This window comes from Eutrigla gurnardus (assembly GCF_963514095.1).
Source record: "Eutrigla gurnardus genome assembly, chromosome: 9".
Taxonomy (NCBI): domain Eukaryota; kingdom Metazoa; phylum Chordata; class Actinopteri; order Perciformes; family Triglidae; genus Eutrigla; species Eutrigla gurnardus.
Window position 1 is genome coordinate 11,115,070 of NC_139923.1, and position 22,215 is coordinate 11,137,284.

The 22,215-nt window shown below is 41.5% G+C and overlaps 1 protein-coding gene across 3 annotated transcripts in view; it reads left to right on the top strand.

The window, feature by feature from the left end:
* Positions 1–1,996: 1,996 nt before the first annotated feature.
* Positions 1,997–22,215, top strand: part of ano3 (anoctamin 3) — a 30,180-nt gene continuing 9,961 nt past the window's right edge. Inside the window, exons 1-12 of one of the 3 annotated variants that reach the window (XM_084017034.1) lie at positions 1,997–2,217; positions 10,950–11,156; positions 14,326–14,456; positions 14,589–14,744; positions 14,831–14,931; positions 15,037–15,081; positions 17,963–18,097; positions 18,641–18,747; positions 19,808–19,863; positions 19,960–20,081; positions 20,988–21,122; positions 21,243–21,339. In XM_084017034.1, coding sequence (XP_083873160.1) covers positions 2,103–2,217; positions 10,950–11,156; positions 14,326–14,456; positions 14,589–14,744; positions 14,831–14,931; positions 15,037–15,081; positions 17,963–18,097; positions 18,641–18,747; positions 19,808–19,863; positions 19,960–20,081; positions 20,988–21,122; positions 21,243–21,339 — 1,407 coding nt within the window. In that variant the 5' untranslated portion in view covers positions 1,997–2,102. The remainder of the gene's footprint in view (positions 2,218–10,949; positions 11,157–14,325; positions 14,457–14,588; positions 14,745–14,830; positions 14,932–15,036; positions 15,082–17,962; positions 18,098–18,640; positions 18,748–19,807; positions 19,864–19,959; positions 20,082–20,987; positions 21,123–21,242; positions 21,340–22,215) is intronic. The other 2 variants (XM_084017036.1, XM_084017035.1) reach the window with 2 other exon arrangements.

Here is a 22,215-nt window from a genome sequence, read left to right on the forward strand (position 1 = left end):
AAAGTAGTTCATGATTGTATATTTACATATGTAGCCTGAGGAAATCACACACAACCCTTTGTGGCTCTTGGAGCAGAATGCCGACTGCTTGTCTTTTTAACCACAAGGTGGCAGTATTTCATTGATCTAAAACTCTTGCTCCCTCTGCAGCAGCTTTCATCATGACCTACATCTCTCAACTAACAGGCAGCAATGGGGTGATTACATTTTAAACAGGACTGACCATATAAGAGCCCCTTTCTTATTTATTTATCGGCCCTGGGGAAGAAATGCATTTGCCTCGTAGTTCAATGACATGGGATATGGGTTGGCAGGCACAGCCCTGCCACCAGTCCTTAATAAACATCCCAGCAGTGGGAGGAAGGGAGGCATGCTGGGCTGCAAGAAAGCATATGGTATTTGCATCCATGACAGATGTCAGACGACTCCCCCAGAATGCCACCGCAGACAGAGCTTGAAACACAAAAGCAGAACCACAAACCAAACTGCAACCTGTGTTATTACCTGCAACCTGTGTTACGCTTTGAAGACTGACCAGATCACAGCAGTGGCTCGGTGCCTGCTCACACAGCCACAACAGGGCATCCCTTCAGGTACAAGGTCTGCTGCTCTGTGTGGTTGACATTGAAATAAGACCTGTGACCTCGCAGATATCCACATCTCTGTATGCAGTTGAAGATACGGCAAAGTGATAAGGGTACAATATTTATGTTTTGACTTTATATTCTCACAAAGGTGCAGGTTTAGATACCATCATTGACTGTGTGATACATAATAACGTGCTTCATGTTCCATTTTATATTTAAACCTGCCAAAACAACAATTAAATTGTGCAGGTGATAACAGAAGCACAGCAGGGAGCTTCAAGGTTCAACTTATTGTAAGCTCTGATGTCTGCTGGTACGGCAGCTGATACTTGTGTATCTCTTGCCAGACGGCAGCAGGGTGAACATGCTGTGGGTGTCTTATAATATCCTTTGTGCTCTCTGCAGGCACCTCTTTTCACCAGTGTCACTGATGCTGGGTGGGTACCATGATGTTCTGGTCAACACTAAACACTAAAATCAATAAAGTCACCATGAATTAAAATTGACAAATGAAGACAAGAGGGATAAAATCGGAGTGGTATAGCAGATAAATATCTTATTTTTGTTTTCTAAGATTCAACTTATGTATTCTGTTTATTGTATGCATTCTATTTCCCCAAATCTACGATAACCTACAAAAACTCTCACTAACAAATCTATTTTTAGCTGAGTCTGGCCAGTATGACAAATGTACCCATTTTAACATTATGGCTATCGAACCACTGCAGCCATTTTAACACCCGGCTCTGTTTTCCTGCCTGATAGGCTATAACATTTGCTCTCTAAGAGGGATCCCCCTGTCAGCAGGCAGCAGTGTGTCAGCGCAGCTCAGTAGTAGTAAGATATGGTATTGATTGTTTTGAGTTTTTGCTCTCAGCCTCACAGTCTAATGTCTGCCAAAAGGAAAGGTTCAGCCACGAAAAAAGTTCATATTTCCGTTATTGATGTGAGATATTGCCATCCATTTTTCATGTTCACGTTTACATGATGTCCAATAGGATGAGAAAAGCTGATGGCCATTGTGCATATGAAATATTAGAATTACTCTTCAAAGGTTTTAAATGATCATCTTCAAGGCAGTTGAATGGCGTGATAAAAATGTCCCAAAGGGTTTTATAGTGTCTATTTGATGAATCTGCCCATTATATTTCAGTTAGTTATCTAGTGTGTTTTTCCTACCTGAGAGTTCATTAAACTACGCGAGGCTTTCAGCGCAGGTGAGGAAGGGTGATTGATGACCGAATCGATACATGTCCTTGTCGGTCTATTTGAGATGTGCTGTCCCCGGTCATTTCCCGCAGCTTATTTGGAGTCAGTAAATCAGGACGTGTCCATTTCAGGACCTCCCCTACCGCCCGTCACCATGACAACAGCCGTGGATGGGGAGCGGAGGGGGGGTGGGGGGGGAGCATGCGGAGCTGAGACAGGTGTTGCTGGGGTTTGCGCATCGTCCGCGAGATCGTTTGGCAGGATGGGAGCCGCGAGAACACCTACGCAACCCCGCCGCCGTTTCCCATGCATTCTACGATCGTGCTGTTCGTAATACGGAATTCAATTAACGCTGGGAACCAAGTGAACGTCGCAATGGTGCACCACTCGGGCTCCATCCAGTCCTTCAAGCAGCAGAAAGGTTGGTCGCTGGGGTGATCGCACCGATGTGATTTCGTATGCGAGCCGGCTGTGATGTGTGTGTACGTGACTTTTCCTCTCGAGTTTAGTAGTTTGTGGTGTCTAATGGTACTCGGGGGCATCGGACCCTCTACTTTGCTGTGACTGTGACGCAGAGTTGGAGGTCTTGCCGCCTCCTCCTCCTCCTCCTCCTCCTCCTCCCGCTGGGATGAAGCATGTTTATGGACTTCGTGCGCTCATTTATGTTGACCCAAGTCATCACTTGTGAAGCAGGAGGATGTATAGATCCACATAAAGTAAATATGACTAAGTGATGAATATGATGACGTGCATCAGGACTTGTTTTTTACAATGTGGACCAGGTTTCTTGTAACCCAGTGTTGCGGTTAATGCTGCACGACATGACCTCTCTTCACAAACAAGCAGTGCAGGTGTTGGAGGTTGAGATGATTTAGTGTCGTTTGAACTGCATTCACAGTTAAGTCCAAATGCAATCAGCTCTCAGCTCCCAGTGCGTTGTGGATGTGCTCTTTGAGGGACGATGCAAACTGTTCCATATAAATGTGTTCAGCAGCGAGTAGAATGTGTGTGTGTGTGTGTGTGTGTGTGTGTGTGTGTGTGTGTGTGTGTGTGTGTGTGTGTGTGTGTGTGTGTGTGTGTGTGTGTGTGTGTGTGTGTGTGTGTGTGTGTGTGTGTGTGTGTGCCAAAGGTGGAGTAGCTCGCCAAGAATAGCTGCGCTCAGGCTTTGACTGAAGTACAAAAAATGATTTGATGCTGTTAGGAGTTGCTGTCATTCTGTCAACATCTCCACTCAGCGACTCTAAAAAAAGAAGTAGGAGACATCAGACTCCAGTTCCTTTTGTGTACGGCAACAACCAGATTATGTATCAAACTGTTCAGAGAAAGAAAGATGATTGGACACCACACACTGGAGCAGATTTCTTCAAATCTATATTTGCGTCTTCCATTCCAGCTTGATTACAGTGCTTGGCCAGTATTGATTTTAAACACTAAGTAGGGCTCTTTAGGGCTCCTTTAGTCTATTATTCATGGCCGTCTAAATTTGGAGAAATGGTGGACAGACTTGTGGTTTTCTTGCAGTCACATGCTGGCAAACGGGGAAGGATGACCACTTTTTGATGAGGTACCTGGCTGAGGAGGATGTGTTTTTTTTACACTGACAGGAAACTTTTTTTTCCTTCTACCATGGCTCAATATGGACGGAACTGCATGAATCCTCAATGGGTTTGTTTTTATTTTTGTATGATGAGTATATGATGATTTTTGGATTTAGTTCAGCTGTGAGAATTTTTATTATTTATTTCTGTAGGCAAGACCTGCCCTGGGCAGCTGGTTGAAGAGAGTGAGACCAGTGGTGAAGGTTAGACATTGACTTGAGTCGTTAGGGTCAGGATAGCCCGATGGTCTGGGCGTAGGACCTGAACAAATCCGGTTACTGGTACTTCAGCGAGCATGGACGCCTAGCCAATCGTGGCCCTTTAATGATACACAGGGCGGGTCTTGCCAATAGAAGCATTGAGATTCAAAATAACTCATGACGGAGTGAACCCCTTCCTGGCTTCAGCCCAGCCAACAGGAAACTCACAGCACATGATATCAGATTTATCTAAAAATCTGACTATGGGCCTGAGGGCCCACTCAATATTTCAGTGAGCGCTAAGTGCACCATTAAATTGAAGGTAAAGGGGTTGAATGTTGGCCCTCAAAGTCCTGCTCAAGCAAAATTTAGAAATTATATTGCACTCATCGTCAATCATCAACACACTGTGGGTGCGTTCAAAGGCTTCGAGCTTAGTTTTTCTGTCCACAGGAAAAAAGCTTCTCTTAGCGTTGCTGGATCCAAGAGCTTTATTGCTTTATTGATAATCGATAAAATTTGAAAATTAAATCTTAAAAGTGTTAAAAGTTTTAAAAAAATGCGGCTCCATTTGGACTTCAAGGACAACCCTCCTCCGAAGATTTGAGTGAGTTTAAATGTTCTTTGGCATATACTTATCATAAATGTGTTATTTAAGGTAATTAACGAACTCAATACCTGCCAGAAAGTAAAGAGTTTAATACATATTTTGATAATAATTTAAGTCATTTTCAAGTTAATTGAATAATTGGGGGTTTTTGACTGTTGGTCAGAGAAAAAAAAGACATTTCATGATGACATATTGTGCTGTTGTAGGATATTTTGATGGTCATTTTTCAATGTTTTCTGGTATTTTATTGTCGAGCATTGATTTGTAGAAATAATAATTGGCAAATTGATTTTAGTTTGTTGCCTCCGGTATATTATTATCCTGCACTGCCATTAGTAGTATTTACAGTACTAACAACCAACTTCTTTTATTGTTTCTCAAGAATCAATATTGGAGCCATATCCTGCTCAAGCAGTTTATGGATTAGTGATTTCTTTAGAAGAAGTACACACAAGTACGCGTGTGTGTATGTGTGTGTGCGCGTGCGTATGTGTCTGTGTGTGCATGTGCATGTATGTGTGTGTGTGTGTGTGTTTTGTAGGTGGGTTGGTTCACTGGCTGCTGAAGGACTGAGAGTCCTGTCCTCTGTTAGACTACACTTTTTAACGAGACAGCAAATCTGTGTTAACTGTGTGTGTGTGTGTGTGCGTGTGTGCGTGCGTGCGTGCGTGCGTGTGTGCGTGTGTGTGTGTGTGTGTGTGTGTGTGTGTGTGTGTGTGTGCGTGTGCGCGTGTGTGTGTGTGTGTTGTATAAACTTTTGGTTGCACAGTCCTAAGCAGGCCACCTGTCCTCTTATGCAAGCTGGCAGATGGTTTCATAGATACAGACGTAACTTTGAGGGTAGATTTGGGGAGAGCACATATACAGTAACATCTGTGATTTAAACAGGCTGCCAACATCCGTTTTATGGACGTTGATCCATTCTGTGTCAATAAAGAGTCTGTCTTGCTCTGCATGTGTGTGTGTCTTGCAGTTACCAACTTCGACGCTTTCACAGTCTTTAAATAGTCGGCGGTTGTTTTGTTGCTAGGTTATAAGAACAATACAGGCTGAAGTTACTGGAGTTATTGTACAGTCACAATCACGTCTGCAGAACACGCTGACTTGTGATTCTTAGTGGAATTAAAATGTTCTGCATTGACCTTTAATACTGGCCAGTATTAACAGAAGACATCTCATATGCATTCCCTTATGAGGTGTGTACGCAGGGACACAGCAGAGGCTTTGCGGAAAATCCTGTGACGTAGAAATCACAAGCAATCAGGGGACATAAGAGGATAGTGTGAAAAAACAGGTGGGGGGGGGGGGGGGGGGGGGGGATTGAGAGACTGAGAGAGAAAAGGAAGATGTTTAATCTGCTCAAATGATGCAACCCAGAGTTTGTGCCAGGATTGTATAATACGGTCCTGAACCGTTTAAACTGGGGGGTAAAAAGTGCCAGCTGCTCCGAGGTTTGTTCACGGTCAAGCTGTCTGGCTCAACGGCACGTGATCGGCGGTGTCTGTGGAGCAAATTATTTACTATATAAGTTTTGTTTTCTGTTGTTCAGTGTCTAACTAGTTACATTAAATGTTGTCAAACATCCAAATGTCCAAGCAGGTGAATAGTTTCTGCATCAAATGTTTGCTGTTGGTAATAATGGTCGGCTCCTCTAATTGGATGCTTCATGTTTGAATCCCATATTAGTTTCAGGTCAAGTCAGTAAGCTGTTTGTGATATTAGCGCTGCACCCATTAGCCACAATATATTGTATGTCAGTTAAGTCAATAGTTTGTGTGGCTTAGTCAATCATTTACAACATATCAGATTTCAATAGTTCAGCGTCATTGAAAGAATGCAAATAAATGATCATTAAATCAGAAATCACATGTGTTATTGTATTACTACACCAACCATTGAAATATGGAGGAAAATGAACACTTATGGACTATGGAAATTTATTGTGATTTATTTTACATAAATGTTTTATTTGAAAAAGAGAGAGAGAGACCAAGGTGCAAAGGTGAGAAGTTATATTGTGGCTTTAAAAATGAAAGTGACTTTTATAAAGTACCGGCACTTTATTTCTCCCTGTTCTAAATAGAAAATCTATTAATAATCTGAAATCTGAAGCTGTAAACCTGCTGTCACAGTATGAGTGGTTCAGTGATGGTTATCATCTATAGCATTGAAAAAACCTTTGTCTTTTGAAAATGATTTTGAGTATCCTGTTATGATGCTGAATTCAAATCACCCAGATGAACATGCCGGAACAAAAGTGTTTGAATTTCAACATTTTGTGCTTTAATTTCATATTTCCTAATGCAATCCATCCAAGAGGTCACTCATCATGTTATACTTGGATTATCAGTGTGCCTTGAGTACTCAGCGTGTAATGTAAGAAGGTGAATATTCAGCCGCCTCTAATGGCTGAATGCTTCAACTCAACTCGGTCTCTGCGTTCCTCTGATGCGGCGCCAGGCAGAGGATGAAACACTCTAATTGCTTAGAGAAGGTTTCTGAAGGGGAGGCTGCCGGCCTCGCCTCAGTCCTGCCTCCACGCGATAATTTCTATAAACTCACAGCAGCAGTGTTTTGAACCTATACTTCTGTGTGTGTGTGTGTGTGTTTTATTTTTTCTTCTTTGCCCACTCTTTTATAGCAGGGATCCCCAAATGCACTCTGTAAGGGGGAGGCAGTGATGATGTCTGTTGGGCATACAACGGTCCTGATGCAGAATGTTCCCCACTGAAAGTGCTATGGGCTGAACATGGATGAATTATTGAAGGTATAGAATGAGGAAAGAGGCATGATGGGAAACAGCCCACTGACCTGAATTCTCTGTTTGCCACTTTGTGCAGCATCGTTGTGTACCGTCTCCATTCTGAAGTTTCTGCTCAGGTCTCGTGGACAAATTACTTTTTACACACATTTTTAAAACATTTTGGACAGTTTTGCATTATTTTCACAGCACAGATCTTCCGATATATAACACATTTAGGTCATTTAGCAGAATGGACCAGTGAGGTGATGGTCAACTATGATCAACACCAATTGATCATAAAGTCCTTGGTGTTTTTCACATTAAATGTTTATTCTTCCAGCTGGCTCGAAGTCACACAGAGACACATGGGAATCATGCTGCCAGGGATATTCTCACTTTTTATGCCAGAAATAATCAAGAGGGGCTAAGAGCTAATAATAAATGAACACAACCTCCGTTCTTTATGTTTGTCACGAGCACCAACATTTGTGGGCTAGACAGTACACGGTATACAGCCACAATGGTACATCATACCCACACACATGCACACACCAAACAAAAATCCTTTTAATCTCACATCACAAGACCGTCGTGGACAAGCTGCACAGGAGAGATCCAAATCCCGGATCACAACCTTCCCTGAATCTGGTCCAGCTCCCCCTCAGATGAGCCGGAGTGGGCGTTTGTGAGAGCTCACACAGGGATCGTCGTCATGGCCCCTGTGTCATCCCGATGGAGAGAAATCTCACTTGTTTTCCCTCACATCACCTCACTGGTCCATTCCCTGGGCCCCTTGATCTGTTTCTTTTTTTGAATCCTTCTTTCCCTCTCACTATGGGTGCTCCCTGTGCAGGACTCGCAGACACTCGGTAACAGCCTGCATACTCACATGCACACACACAGGATTAACTTTTCTCCTGATAAACCAGTTTTAGCCAGTGCACAGCGAGATTAAACACAGGATTTCACATTAGATGAACCCTTTATATATTTATATAGCTTACACAATGAACTGTGTCACAATGTCTTCAGAATGTGCTGCACAAGTGCTCTGACTGAGTGAGTTCAGAGTCGACCTGCATCGGAAAAATCACGCTAAAGCTTTGGAACGGGGCGATACTGTGAAATTTCCTTGGAAGCAATTTCACACAACACCAACTGCATCCAATTTGAGGGTCTATTTTAAAATTTGACAGTCCTGTGGGACAACCGAACCTCACCCCTACAGGCCCATTAGCTCGCTCTGCACCCATGTATCATCTCCGACATGTTGAGCCTTGCCAGTGTCTGTTGGGGATATCTCAGCCCGGCTAGGCTCCAGTAAATGCACCTGACAAAGCAGCCATTCTCTATGTATCGATCGGCATAATGGAGAGAAAGTGGGCAGGTATATTAAATAAGAATGCATCCACTCTTCAGACCAATTCACAGACACTGTGAAATTATGGCACTTAAGGCTTCTGGCCTGTTGAGTGGAAGCTCACAGCTTGTCCTGATTTACTGGCCAGTCACAAAAGCATGCTGTTGCTGCGTTTGTATGCTGAGTGAAACAAACCTCCTTGCTCACTGGACCATAAAATCTCCGGTTTCTGAAATGTCACTGCAGATGTAATTGCCCCGTACGAATATCATCAACGTGATGATAGCTCGACAACCTGCAGCTCAGTATGGATTTGAAGTATTGGATTTAATGAAATTGATTGAGGTATGATCAGCAAAGGGGAACTGGAATGCTCGTTGGCTGACTAGAAATAATTAAAGCGCTGGGAAATCAAGCTTTGTTGTTAGCCTGACAAATTTACTTTCTGACACGGACAGATGGCTTCATTTAAAGTTTACTCTTTTCAGATTTTGTGCCGAGTAATCATACTTTCATATTTAAAGGACTTTTATTTCAAGCAATAGTTGTGAAATCTCCTGAGACGAGTGAAATCCAGCTGCAAGCAGAATTCAGTTTACACATGAAGGTTTCTACAGTTTGCACTTTTTCAATAATTCATTGTGTAGCTTTTAGCTCCCGACTTTTATTCATCTCATATCTGTGGGGCGGCACAGGAAATAAACAGCGTGATTAGTGGTTCTCCTGAGCCCTCAAGCCCACATCTTTAACTGGCTCCCTTCTCACCCAAACAGCAGTGGGAAATCCCGTTGGTATCGGTGTCATGAGAGTGAGTTATTGCGCTGCTTGTAGCCCTCAGGATGCAGGAGAGTGAATTATCAACGCAAGAGAGTCACGATCCTGTTTGAGAATGAGTGCCTTCATTTCATGAATAAACGTTAGGAGCTGCAGAGGTTGAGCTGCTTCCAGCTGTGAAGGTCGTGGACAATAACCCGCTTCCAACACCGGACATTCATTATACGAGTTTCTCTTTACAATTCATCATTATAATATTGTTGAATTAATCATTCTACAACCTTCCTGCCCAGCTAATATCCAATTGCTTTTTCTTTTACTGCTGAAATAACCTTGAAAATGACCTCTGCTGGTATTGATGGATCATGCTAATAAGTTAGTTATGTAACCGCACACATGAGCCCTTTTATTACATTGGTTGCAGCACTAACAGGGGTATATGTGTATGTAGGTTTTGCGGTGTACCATGCGGCTCGTCTTGAGGTAGTTAGCTGTGTGATGATGGAGGAGGAGCGCTGATGGTTTTAATGCACATTATTATCATCACTCTGGCCCATAAAGGGATGGAGCAGGTGATGACTGAAGTGAGTTCTCCCTCCTTGCCCCCTTTCCACTCAATCCCTCGATATTAGTTAATTCACCATTTCGAAGTATTGTAAAAAGGTCTTCTTATGTTTGATTTTACTTCCTTCTTGTTATGATTCAGACATTTGCTGTTTGTTTATGTGATGCTTCTTTGTTGTTATATTTTGCAAGAAAAAATTAGATATGATGTGGTAAAAATGATAAATAATAAATTGCTGACAAACAAAAAAACAAAACAATTAAAGCAATAATTTCATCTAAATATGCTCCTACTTAAGCAGCCAAACAGTTGTTACATGTAGAAATTAATCTAAAGAAATTGATGACTTCTTAATTTATTGCTAAAGTGTGCATTCCTGAATAGCCAAAATACAACATTGCTACTATATAAATAATAGTGAATGGAACGTTGCATTAAAGTGCTGTTGCATTTACATTAGTTTATTAGCATCTGTTGCTTTAAGGTACTCCAGGGATTTAGTGTTTAATGTTTAAGTTGGGGGCTGCACGGTGGTGTAGTGGGTAGCACTTTCGCCTCACAGCAAGAGGGTCCCGGGTTCCTTCTGTGTGGAGTTTGCATGTTCTCCCCGTGTAAGCGTGGGTTCTCTCCGGGTTCTCCAGCTTCCTCCCACAGTCCAAAGACATGCAGGATGGGGATAGGTTCATTGGTGACTCTAAATTGCCCGTAGGTGTGAATGTGAGTGTGAGTGGTTGTCTGTCTCTACATGTCGGCCCTGTGATAGACTGGCGTCCTGTCCAGGGTGAACCCTGCCTTCGCCCAATGACAGCTGGGATCGGCTCCAGACCCCCCCCCCCCCCCCGCGACCCTGAATACAGGATAAGCGGTAGACAATGGATGAATGGATGGATGTTTAAGTTGGCCCACAACCAAGATTTTAAAAAGTGTGGTCAAAATAAATGACATTTCCCAAGATACAACCCAGTAGTCTTAAGTGAAACCCCCCTTGCCTGGTGAATGCCCACATCTTCGAAACTTCCAGGCCTAATATGAAAACGTATTCAGGGTTCTTGTACTTATTACCGCTCCGTTATAGAGTTGCATTTGAACTGTTTCACACACTAGGTGAAGCAGTAGTTCTTAAAATGAACTTGTGGAGTGGACTCTCTTTTATTAGTCTGTATGGGATGTTTTATTTCTCCCTCGCACTCTGCTCTGACTGTATTGAATGGTATGCCTATGTGTGTGTGTGTGTGTGTGTGTGTGTGTGTGTGTCTTTTATTTTCCTCCAAGGATTTATAAAATGCCCTTCCTCTGTCCTCAGGCATGCACACCAGCATCAGCGAGATCTTGAAGGAGAAGAGCTTGAAGCCGTCTCGCCGCAGCCTGCCCTGCCTGGCCCAGAGTCAGACTCATCCAATCAACCTCAACCACTTCCTGTCAGTGCCTCTGAGCCCAGAGCCCAAACCAGAAGTTGAGGGTCTGAGTCAGAGCATCAGCACCTCCTGCAGCCTCCTGCCCCCACAGACAGGTCAGTCTGCTGAGACTAATCTAATCCTAAACCCATTTCATTACTTTTTTCTTTTTTGAATGTTTAAAATAAAAGTTGTCTTTTGGTTTTACACATGCACCTGCAGGTTTTGCAGATTATTTGGTGCATCGATTTAAGTTATTGATACCTATAAAAGAAGCCTTTGGCAGGAAATCCACATCATGTCTGTGATGCAAATTGTGTTTTTATTCTTTTTATTAGTCTGTTTGTGATGCTCATCCTTCTCCCCGTACTCTGCTCTCACTGTATTGAATAGAGTTGGTTGCATCACAGATTGCCACAATGTTGGTTGAGTTGATTTATGGCATGTGCACAGTAATGATTGAGCAGATTGTGATAATGCTGCAGAGGATTTAGAAAACACAGTCACATGTGCCTGGTGCATTCAGAGGCAGTGAGACAGTGTGGGAAAAAGCTGTTGCAAAGGAATAATGCATCACAGTTATGGACTGCAAAATGCAAATGCCTGTTGGAGAGGGGGAATCATTCAGTCGTGTTTATATTTTGAAGAATTGACAGCGAGAGCACTTTGAAATGTTGATATTTCCACGACCTTGAGACGCCTTTGGCTGAACCTTTGTTATCTTGCTGCAATAGTGAGACGGGAGATGCAGTTTCATGCAGATGAGACGGCGCAAGGTGCGGTGTTGCTATTTTGGTGAAGAGTGTCGTTATGCTGAAAATAGACGTCTGAGGAACAGGTCTGTCCTCTCTTGGCCTGATTCACCTGTCTCATAGGTCTGAGCTGGATGCAGTGCAGCTGGAGTGCAGGTTCCCTGGTATTATACCAATTCTTACCGTAGCCCAGAGTTCTGTTATCAACGATGTAATGCAGCACCTTCAACAGTAAAGGCCTTAATAGATTCATTACAGCGCCCACGTTGCCCAAAGTTCTGAGTCATTTTTCAGCACAGTTGACACTTTTATCACCAAATACAAAATAGATTGTATTGGCTTTCAGTGTGGAGGAAATTCACATTGATGTCTGCAAGCAAGACACATCACCACAATCAATTCTCCACAACTGGACTTTGTGCACTCGTCCCGTGCACTTTTGGTATTATACTGGATGAAATACTTAAGATAAATTCTGATGTTCAGGATTGTTTGTGGTGGGTAACAGATACATTCTTCCACATTATTATAATACAGTTTTTCTCAGTCGCTTTGGTGCTTTTCTCAGATCAGAATGAAAATTCTCATAACTATTAGTTCAACCTCCACAACATTTAGTCATTTGTGCACATAGTAGCGATTTCTCCTTCCTCTGAACAAATTGCAAATGCTTTTGGACATGAATCAGTTGCTTTCATACAATTCTCTGCTGTTTTATTATCATTTGCTTATGTCATGTCAGTCAAAATGAACTATACTTATGGATGCTGAATAGTTGTTCCCAATAAAACTAATAGTCTTCCTTTCATTGCTTGAGTCATTACATACAAAATTGTTGAATTAGTTATCAAATCTATCAAATTCTGTCAAGCAAATTTTATACCTTTATTTATTTATTTTTTCCTGGAAATGTCTCCTAAATTGAACAGTTGCTCTCAGGTGAACTTCAGCTTTCACTCAGGAGGAGGTGTGTGAAGTATTAGTTGTAACCAATGACAAGCCACTTGTTCACAATCACTCAGGGATGAATCCCATGAACCCTCACTTGGCAAGCGTATATGAACCGAGCAGGACATAGTGGACCATTTCTACAAAACAGAGGAAGAGGGAGAAGAGGCCAAATACATGGCAGATTCCTAATGACATTAGGGCTACAGTTGTGGACCATGTTGTCAATCACAGCCTCACAATGGCTGAGGCTGGTCGGAGGGTGAACCAAATGTTGGAAGAACCACTGTGAATTGAAGCTCTACTGAAAGGGTGTTTCTTATGTTTGTTCTAAATAAGTGACTGAAGTGTATTTTTCTTTTGCAAAATGCTCTAGAATTGCAAAGAGCATATACAGTAAAAATGTGAAACGTATGGCTTGTACTCACGTACTCCCCTAACTACAGCAATGTGTAACTTTACTGTAGTTTTCAAATGGCTGTACCAGTAGTGTGTACTGCTGTCTTGAGCATTTTCAGGTAGTGTCACCGAGTTCTGACCTTTTTTTTTGCATTGGAAAAAACTGAGAGAATAAACTTTCATAATGAAAACATGACAAAGCCATTTGACTATCTTGTTCTAACCGATGGTGTCAAGACTTCTCATTTTGATGACACTGGCAGTTTCATTGACATGAATACTTGCTTTGGAGGAATGGACTACCCATTTTGAGCAAGTGACGTGCTTTTGCAGGTTATCCACTAGGTTTTGCAGTTTGCACTAATTGTTTTGAGAAATGCACTCACTGCTGTGAAAATGTTAATAGTGATGTGAGAAAAGCACCAAAGCGACTGAGAAAAACTGTAATATTAATAGCACACAGCTAAGGTGACATTTCATTATTACAAAGTGATTCATAGTGTAAGTTGGATGGATGGATGGAGATAGATGTATAGATAGATGTATAGATAGATCACACTCACTCACACATAACTTGTGCTGTGAAATGAAACATCTCCTTATAGCTATAGGGTGTAAACTATAAATATGTCATAAACTGTATGTATTATGAGATTTAGACAGAGTGATGGATTTATATACCCGCAAAATCTACTTTCTCCTCATAAAAGCAATAAATTCTGTAACATAAACCATTTAAAATGGAAAAGCCTCTGTATGTCGTGTTGCATAAGAGTTATCGCTTGTCAATGAGGCAGGCTTTTTTCTCGTTTGTGGCGTAGAAAGGCAATCTGATAAGGTTTAGAAAGGATTTCTTTTTTCGTCTCACAGTGTGGGTTTAACACAACTTTGTTTTGCTCGTTTACATCAGTGGGATGCGTAAAGATTTAGGAGGGGAGGAACCACTATTGGCCCTCTTTCAACATTGGTGCATGGATCTGTTGAACTGCATCAAGGTGTTGCTCTTAAGCTGGTAACCACATTTAAATAACGTGGATTTAGCTCTGATCTAATTTCACTGTTGGTGATTGGATTAAGGGAAATATTGCCAACAAAAGGCTTCAGCTAAAGACTGCAGATGGGCTGTTTTTATGATTGATTACCAGTTCAATAACTGTCACATTCATCATGCCATGTCTTTATGCAGCAGAGAATGGAAAGGATCAGTACGTGGAGGAGTCCGAAGTGACGACTAGTGAAACAAGGGCAGACGAGTCATTTCTGCTCCAGAAGCCTGTCACCCGTGCTAAATTAGAGGCCCGCACAGATTCACTTCAGGTACCATGATCCCAGTCATCCACAATTACCAGGAATGTTCACAATGTTAGACTAGTTATTTTGTCACTGCCCCGCTCAGAGTCCTGTGTTGAGCATCCCTGCCTATTCACATATGAATCCTTGTCACCTCAGGGAAAGAAGCCACCTGATTCCTCTGGGCTGTTTTTCCGAGATGGGAAAAAGCGTATTGACTACATTCTGGTTTATAAGAAGTCCAGTCCACAAGTGGAAAAGAGGTGCACCTTTGAGAAGAACCTGCGGGCTGAAGGCTTAATGCTGGAGAAGGAGGTAAAAAAAAAAAAAAAAGTTGTTTTTTAGAAGGCTTTTATTTCCTGGATCCCTCAACTCATTTCTCAAACTGTTTCTCTAAAAAGCCCTCACTGACGAACAACGACATCATGTTCGTGAAGGTCCACGCTCCTTGGGATACGCTTTGCAAATATGCAGAGCAGATGAACATCCGAATGCCTTTCAGGTAACGGCAGTTAGAAAATAAGGTTTTTGACTCTGAAAAATGTGATGGTCGCTCTTTTTCAGTGGCTGGAAACTTTTTCTTCTTCTCTTTTTCTTATTCTTTAAGGAAAAAGTGTTACTTTACGGACTGGAAGAGCAAAACCTTGGGAAGGTAAGTAGATTAAAGGTCTAGGATTATTTTTCTCTGGTGCTCTCTGGGGCCAGGCAGCTCGATGCTTCAGGGACTCTAATGAAATCCGTGAGCAGCATAGCCGCGAGGCTTGAGCTGTAATGTGACCAGTGGATGCTGTTTCCATACTAAAGTTATCAGTCACCTCCGTGAGGAAGAGTGTCAGTCAACCATCATTAGATCGCTGAGTGAATATGAATTAGTCCAGGATTAATCAACCCTTTACAACTGTGAGTAAAGTCTGGGATTTAATTTTTAAATGCATTATGACGTTTGTTTAAAGGAATTTGTTTAAATTCACAAAATCACATTGTTGAGATTACAATTCTGTAACACTGATGGTGCTTTTCTATAAATTACTTGTAACTTTTCAGTCAGATAAACGGAGCAGCGCAGGCTGATTAGCATACTATTTTTAGAAAGACGCACTCACACTTTGATGTGATGTTCAAGAGTTTACCAGGCTCTGCACAGGAATCTACATTTCCATCTCATAAATCTCACTGGAATAGAAACAGATAAAAACAGTCCAACAACATACCACTGAAGTAAGTTTATATCCGTCGTCTTTTGTTTGAAGAACTTTGGTTAACATAATGCATGTTTATTTGAATTTTGTAAAAATACATAATATTGCATAATTTTGCTTTGATGGCCCTTTCTCAACATTTTCTCAGTTTAGATCGCAGTAGGAGTGAGGGGGCCTCAAGAACGCAACATTTTCTGTCAACTTTAGAGCAGTTTTTGGATGTTATTTGGAGGGTTTTGTTTAGCTTTTCTCATTGGTTTCAAGTGGGCAAGACTCTGTTGGGAAAAGGTGACATACTTCCATGCACCAATCAGGATTTAGCAACATGAAACTCTTAAAAAAAGAACATCTGAGAGTACGTTCCTTATTAAGTCATTATTTACTGTTCTATAGAAATACATATGATTCAAACCACGTTTTAACAGGCTTTAAACCTGAAGGTCATGAATTTTTTGGCATTGTCGTTCACTCCAGTGGAAATAAAGATTGAACCACAGCAATGATGGCATAGGTTTCTGCGTTTGAATGAGCCCTTGTAGAGCTTTGAACAGGCAACACTTTATGGAGTGTGATATTACTGGTCTTAAAGGACTGCTGGTTTTTATCCATCAAACTGAGAAGATGGTGTGACTCACATTGCTTCCACGCTTTGGATCTGTTTTGAACAAAGCTTAATAATGATAATAACCATGATAGGTGCTGCTTGACAAAGTAACAATGGATGTGCTTGTTTTAGTGTTTTATGATATTACTACACAATGCAGATGATTTGTATCAATAGGCTATTTATCACAAATACACTATGGATACGGAGGTAGTAGAAGTTGACAATACGGATAATATTGAATATTGATGATATTGTTATTTCACTTTTTCATGCAGTAGTATATGCACGTTTTAATGATCATGCATGTTGCACACGTACACACTGCACCTGCAGTCTTTTACTATGAAGAAAAAAATGCCTTTATGTGCTTACTAATGGTCTGTCACTAACTAAAGCTGAACAAATGGGCCGTGTGCAGGCAGCGAAAGTACCAGTCCCCTTCACGACAACATTCATAAAATGTTCTTCTGTTTTCACCCAGAATCCCCATTTATATTTATTCGATCCATAACGGAGCATAGCCTGACACATTAGACCTATATCTGGAGAGCAGTGGGGAAATATTACCCAGCAAACTGAGCTCCTGGTGTGTGAATGTTGCTCTGTTGTTTCCTCCACTTACTTTGGTCCGGACTGAAATATCTCCACAACTATTGGATGGGTTACCATGACATTTTCTACACACATTATTGGTACCCAGAGGATGGATCCTAATCGCTTTGAAAACCCCCCAACTTTTTACCTTTTTTACCTGAAATGTCTCTACAACTATTATAGATTGATATGAAATATGGTTCAGACATTCATGTTCCCCGCAGTAAGAATTACTGATCAATTAAAAGTTACTTTATGACCAAACACTTGCAAATGATGTCATTCCCAAATGATGGGCTAGCATGCTAAACCATGATGATGAACGTGGTAATCATTATACCTGCTCAGGGAGCATACCTCCCCACTTTGTATGTGACAACATAGGACCCCCTTTTTTTTTAAGAAAAAATAAATTCCATGGCAAATAGCCTACAGGCTGTTTGACGCACATATCCAAATAGGCCTAGATGAGCAGAGATTAGGCTGTAAATTGGCTTTTGTTTTTGTCACGTTTGAACAGTTTAAATAAACGTAACTAAATATATGTATTGCGACTGGGGAACATAGGACCCTTTTGGGGGAAAACACTCAAATAGAAGGACGTTAGCATTTCGGCATGTTGCAGATGTTAGCATTTAGCTCAAAGCACTGCCTGGGTAAAAACTCACATGGCTGCAGACTCTTATTGTCTCTATGTATTGATTATGAAGGCGTCTGGGAAATTTCAAATGTGGCTGGAGAGGAGGGACAGACAGACAGACATATTGCATTAAAAGGAGATATAATTTAGGAAATCAATCATGACACTTCCACTCGTATACTTGGTTCAACTGGTAAATCATATCTGGAATATAAAAACAAATGTTATCCTTTGAGTTGGATTCAGCAAGCTGTTATTCTGATCAGTGCCTCTCAGGCTCATGAGTCATGAGCAATGTGAAAATGAAAAACTGCAATTCCTGTAATGCGTGCATGTGTGTGTGAACTGCTTTTTAGTGCGTGTGAGGCGGCGAAGCTTCTCAGGGTTGTGTTGGGGGGGGAAAGGGTTAGGAGTCACGGCTCCACATTAAAGAACACAATCTTCATGGTATAATCTGTGCCGTTAATACCGTTTCCTCTGTGCGTCCGTGCAGCAGATTTCATCTGAGATGTCGTCAGATAAAAAGCTGGCTTCCCAGAAATCCCATGAAGCTGGACAAAGAGGCCTTGCCGGACCTGGAGGAAACCGACTGCTACACTGCCCCCTTCAGCAGAGCACGCATGCATCAGTAAGGAGGACGTGCACACAGTCATTCATGCTACCACTGTAGCCCACGATGAGTGTCACATAATGGCAGCGTCTGCACCAGGAGTGTTAGCTGCTGTTTATCTATTTATCCTGCTCCGTATCCCTCGTTCCCCTCTCATCCACCACATTCATTCAAGTCCTGAGCTCTGGATGTGGCAGTTAGACACCAGCTGTCTTGTATATTTTACAGCTTTGAGTCAGAACTCAGAACGATAAAGTGTCATAAATAAGATACTGAAATACAGCAGCAGATGTGCATAAAATGATTAGATTTTTCTGCCATTCCTTCCTCTTTTTTCATTGTTATTTGGATGAAACTTTGATCAATTTTGTAAGTGAATCATTTCTGCTTTTCCTTTGCTCGACATTTCTTTTTTAAATTACAGTGCTGGAATGAACACAAACTTTTCACCACAAATTGAGTTGTAATGAGCTTCGCATCGCTATTGGCTCAGCTCTCAGTATAATGTAAAGTATATTGTTACCTGATGAATAACTGAAGGATTTTGCCGTTACTTTCCAGCTTCACGATCAACAATAGGCACACCTTCTTCTCCAATTCCACCAGAAGCAGAATAGTCCACCATGTGCTGCAGCGCACCAAGTATGAGGAAGGAAAATCTAAGATGGGTAAGGATCGCACCACGGTCGCTGCTTTTATCGCTCCTCATGTACTAAAAGTTCTTTTAGTGTCACATTAATGTCAAGGGATTCCCATTGCTCATTTATATATAATGATGTACAAGTATCCATCATAATGACCTATTTAGGACAATATTCACTGAGAAGGGGGTCTACATATTTTATCACATCAAAGAGGATATCCAGGCACATCCAACAGCTAAGGGGCCCCAGAATAAATGTTTCTGTTCATTTGGAGCTTTATTCACCATAAACAAATTAATGCCAATTAGTGGCAAAGGAACGAAAGACATAAGAAACCTGTCTTAATTGTTTTAGCTCTATGTTTTCCAGCCGATTGGTTTGTGTTTATAATGTCACTACTACAACCATCAGGGACACCAGTGAAAGACACTCGATTTTGCTGTTGATTTGGCTTCACGGTGCGATAGTAGGATTGTGGGTAGAATTATACCTTTGTTTGTTGTTGTGCCGTGGGATGATTAAAATGTGTGCTGCTGCTGAGCCGCTGGTGTCGTCCGACTTGTGGCTGATCCCTTCTGTCCTTCTGGCTGTTGTTTATTAGTATCAGCAGTTACCAAACTGCCCATCGACTCCCGCATCTACTATCTTGTCTGAGTGCCTCAGACATGTTTTGCTGATTAAAGTTATGCCTTTGAAGGGGCAGAACGAATTTCACATTAATATTTTATAAGATCAGCCCCGCCACAAGAGTGGAAAATCCTTTTCACATCCACCCCTCCCTTCTCCTGCCGTTACTGTCTACAGTTTCAGTAGGGGATGACCGTGCAAATGAATGCACTATTCTCCTATGGAACAAAACATTTCATGTATCCATTGCCTCGTACAGTACAGTACCTGCAGCCAATACAGTCATTTTATTGTGATAGTATGATTTTACACCAAGTAATTTTGGTCTAGCAAAAGCAGCAAAATACTTTCACAGTGTTTATATAGCACTTAGACCATAACCAAAAATACATGAATATCTAACTTGTTACACTATGTGGCTGGATCCTTTAACAGGACATGGTTTATTCTACTGTAGGTATCACCCGGTTGCTGGGCAACAACACATATGAGGCTGCATTTCCTCCTCATGAGGTGAGGAGCTTTTAAGTTGTGTTGAAAAGATTGAGAGATTCACAAACCGTAAACCTCCTCCTGTTATGGTGATTTCCCTGCTCTTTGTCTCGTCAGGGTGGTTACAAGAGCAGACACCCAATTAAGACGCACGGTGCCCAGAACCACAGGCATCTTCTGTATGAGCGCTGGGCCCGCTGGGGAATCTGGTACAAATACCAGCCTCTGGATCTCATCAGGTGATCAACACAACACCATGAGCTGCTTTTGGACACTTACATGAGCTGTAGTGTGCTGCTTATGAGCTTTGTTTTGTCATTTGATTCTTTAAATAGAACATTTGTAAAAATACCCAGGTTTCTCTCTGTCTGATATTTCTGAAAGGATGGCGTTTATTTGAACTGTTGTGGGATTGGATGTGTTTGAATCCACTTAAGTGTCTGGCTGCATTTGCACTTCTGTGTTTAACACTGTCTTCTCACCAGAGTGACAAGGAAGAGTTTAGACATTTTGGGAAATACTCTTAATAACTTTCTCGCCAAGAGTAAATTGACATTGATCCAGCTCTTATGATGAGCTACTCTAATTGTCTCCTGAGATGATATGCATTTTTCAACCATTAGAGATGTTGTCCAACTGTTTATATTGAGGTATCTCTTTAACAGTGGCTATAATCAATATTTCTATAATAACAATCTAGCAAATGACAATATAAAAAGCAATGTGAAAGAGTTTGGCATATATAACAGCACTTATCCTGAACCCAGGAACCATTACTGGGATACTATTGTGCTTGTAAACCTGCTTTGAGAAGATGGCCTTCAATGTTAATGAGTTGCATAAACACTTGGGACCTGCCTGATAAAGACAGTTGCCACTGAGCGGCTTTACTGGAACCATTCTGAAATGAGTGTCTTGCTCAAGGGCACCCTGACAGCTGTGGTTTAGGAAGCAGATAATAATACGGTTATTACACCGCATTATACTGTGTGCTGTGTGTCAGCCCAGCAGCCTCTGTATCCATTAGGCTAACACAACCAACTGACAGTGCGCTAACTACACACACAAGTGGGTGGCTGGGGTTTAATTAACAGTCAACACGGATAATTGCTGTATTCTGACCGCACTCTCTGTCTCTCCCCCAGGCGGTACTTTGGTGAGAAAATAGGTCTGTACTTTGCGTGGTTGGGCTGGTACACCGGCATGTTGATCCCTGCTGCCCTGGTTGGCGTTTTTGTCTTCCTCTATGGTCTCTTCACTATGGACTCCAGCCAAGTCAGGTCAGTTCACACCATCTTTCACAATCCCTTGCATTGACATAAACGTAGAGCGTGAGCTTTAACACATATTCTACTCTTTATTCTTGCTGTACGTTTCCTGATGATTCATTGTCTCATCAGTAAAGAGATTTGTGAAGCCAACACCACCATCATGTGTCGTATGTGCGAGGGCACCTGTGAACCGTGGACACTCAGTGACAGCTGTGTCTACGCAAAGGTCAGTGAAGTACCAGCAGTTTTAGGTCCAACAACTCATCACCCCATAAATGAGAGAGTTTTAATGTTGTCTTTTGAATTAGAGTAGAAATAATGATGTATTTGTATACTTAAACATTGCTATCCCATCTTTTTAAAACAAAATGTAACAAGTAAATGCATAGATATAACTGAATTGTTAAGAAACTGTATGTTAGCAACATGGTAAATGATCTTAAAAATGAACAGCAATTACATTTCCAGTGTAAACCTTCTAAATGCAGTTGGCTAAGGTAATGTTTTTTATTTTCGCAGTGCTGCTCCCACCCTTCTAAACACTGGATTTATAGATATTGCAAGTAGCCGTAGAAGTTGTTGGTGTAGCCTGGATGAAATACCTCCAAACAACTGGCATGTTTGTTATTAGCTCCCTCAGTTATGCAGAATACTTGTGTGCTGCTTGATGCATGGTGAAGTTTAATCAACCGTAAAACATAGAATTAAATTGAATAGATTGAATTGAATAGATGGGCCTCATCGTCATCGATCGCCACCAATCCAACTATTTGAGTCAGTTTTGACCCAGTATCAGTATTTGACCGGTGCATCCCTTCTTAATTACTTTCTTTACTTACCAAGCATTAAGTAAAAAGATCAACACCAAATCTGTCCATTAAATATGAAGCTGCCAATTAGCTAAGCTAAGCTTAGCTTAGCACAAAGACTGGAAATTAGTTAACAGCTAGCAGCTAGCTCGCTCTCTCCACAGATGAAACCCAAATTTGTATCATTATATATCATTTTGACACTTCACTTTTAGCGCAGATTGAATAAACAAGATATAATGAGTTAAATGTGCTATTAGTACGGTTAATTCGGTGACCAGAGCCAGGCTAGC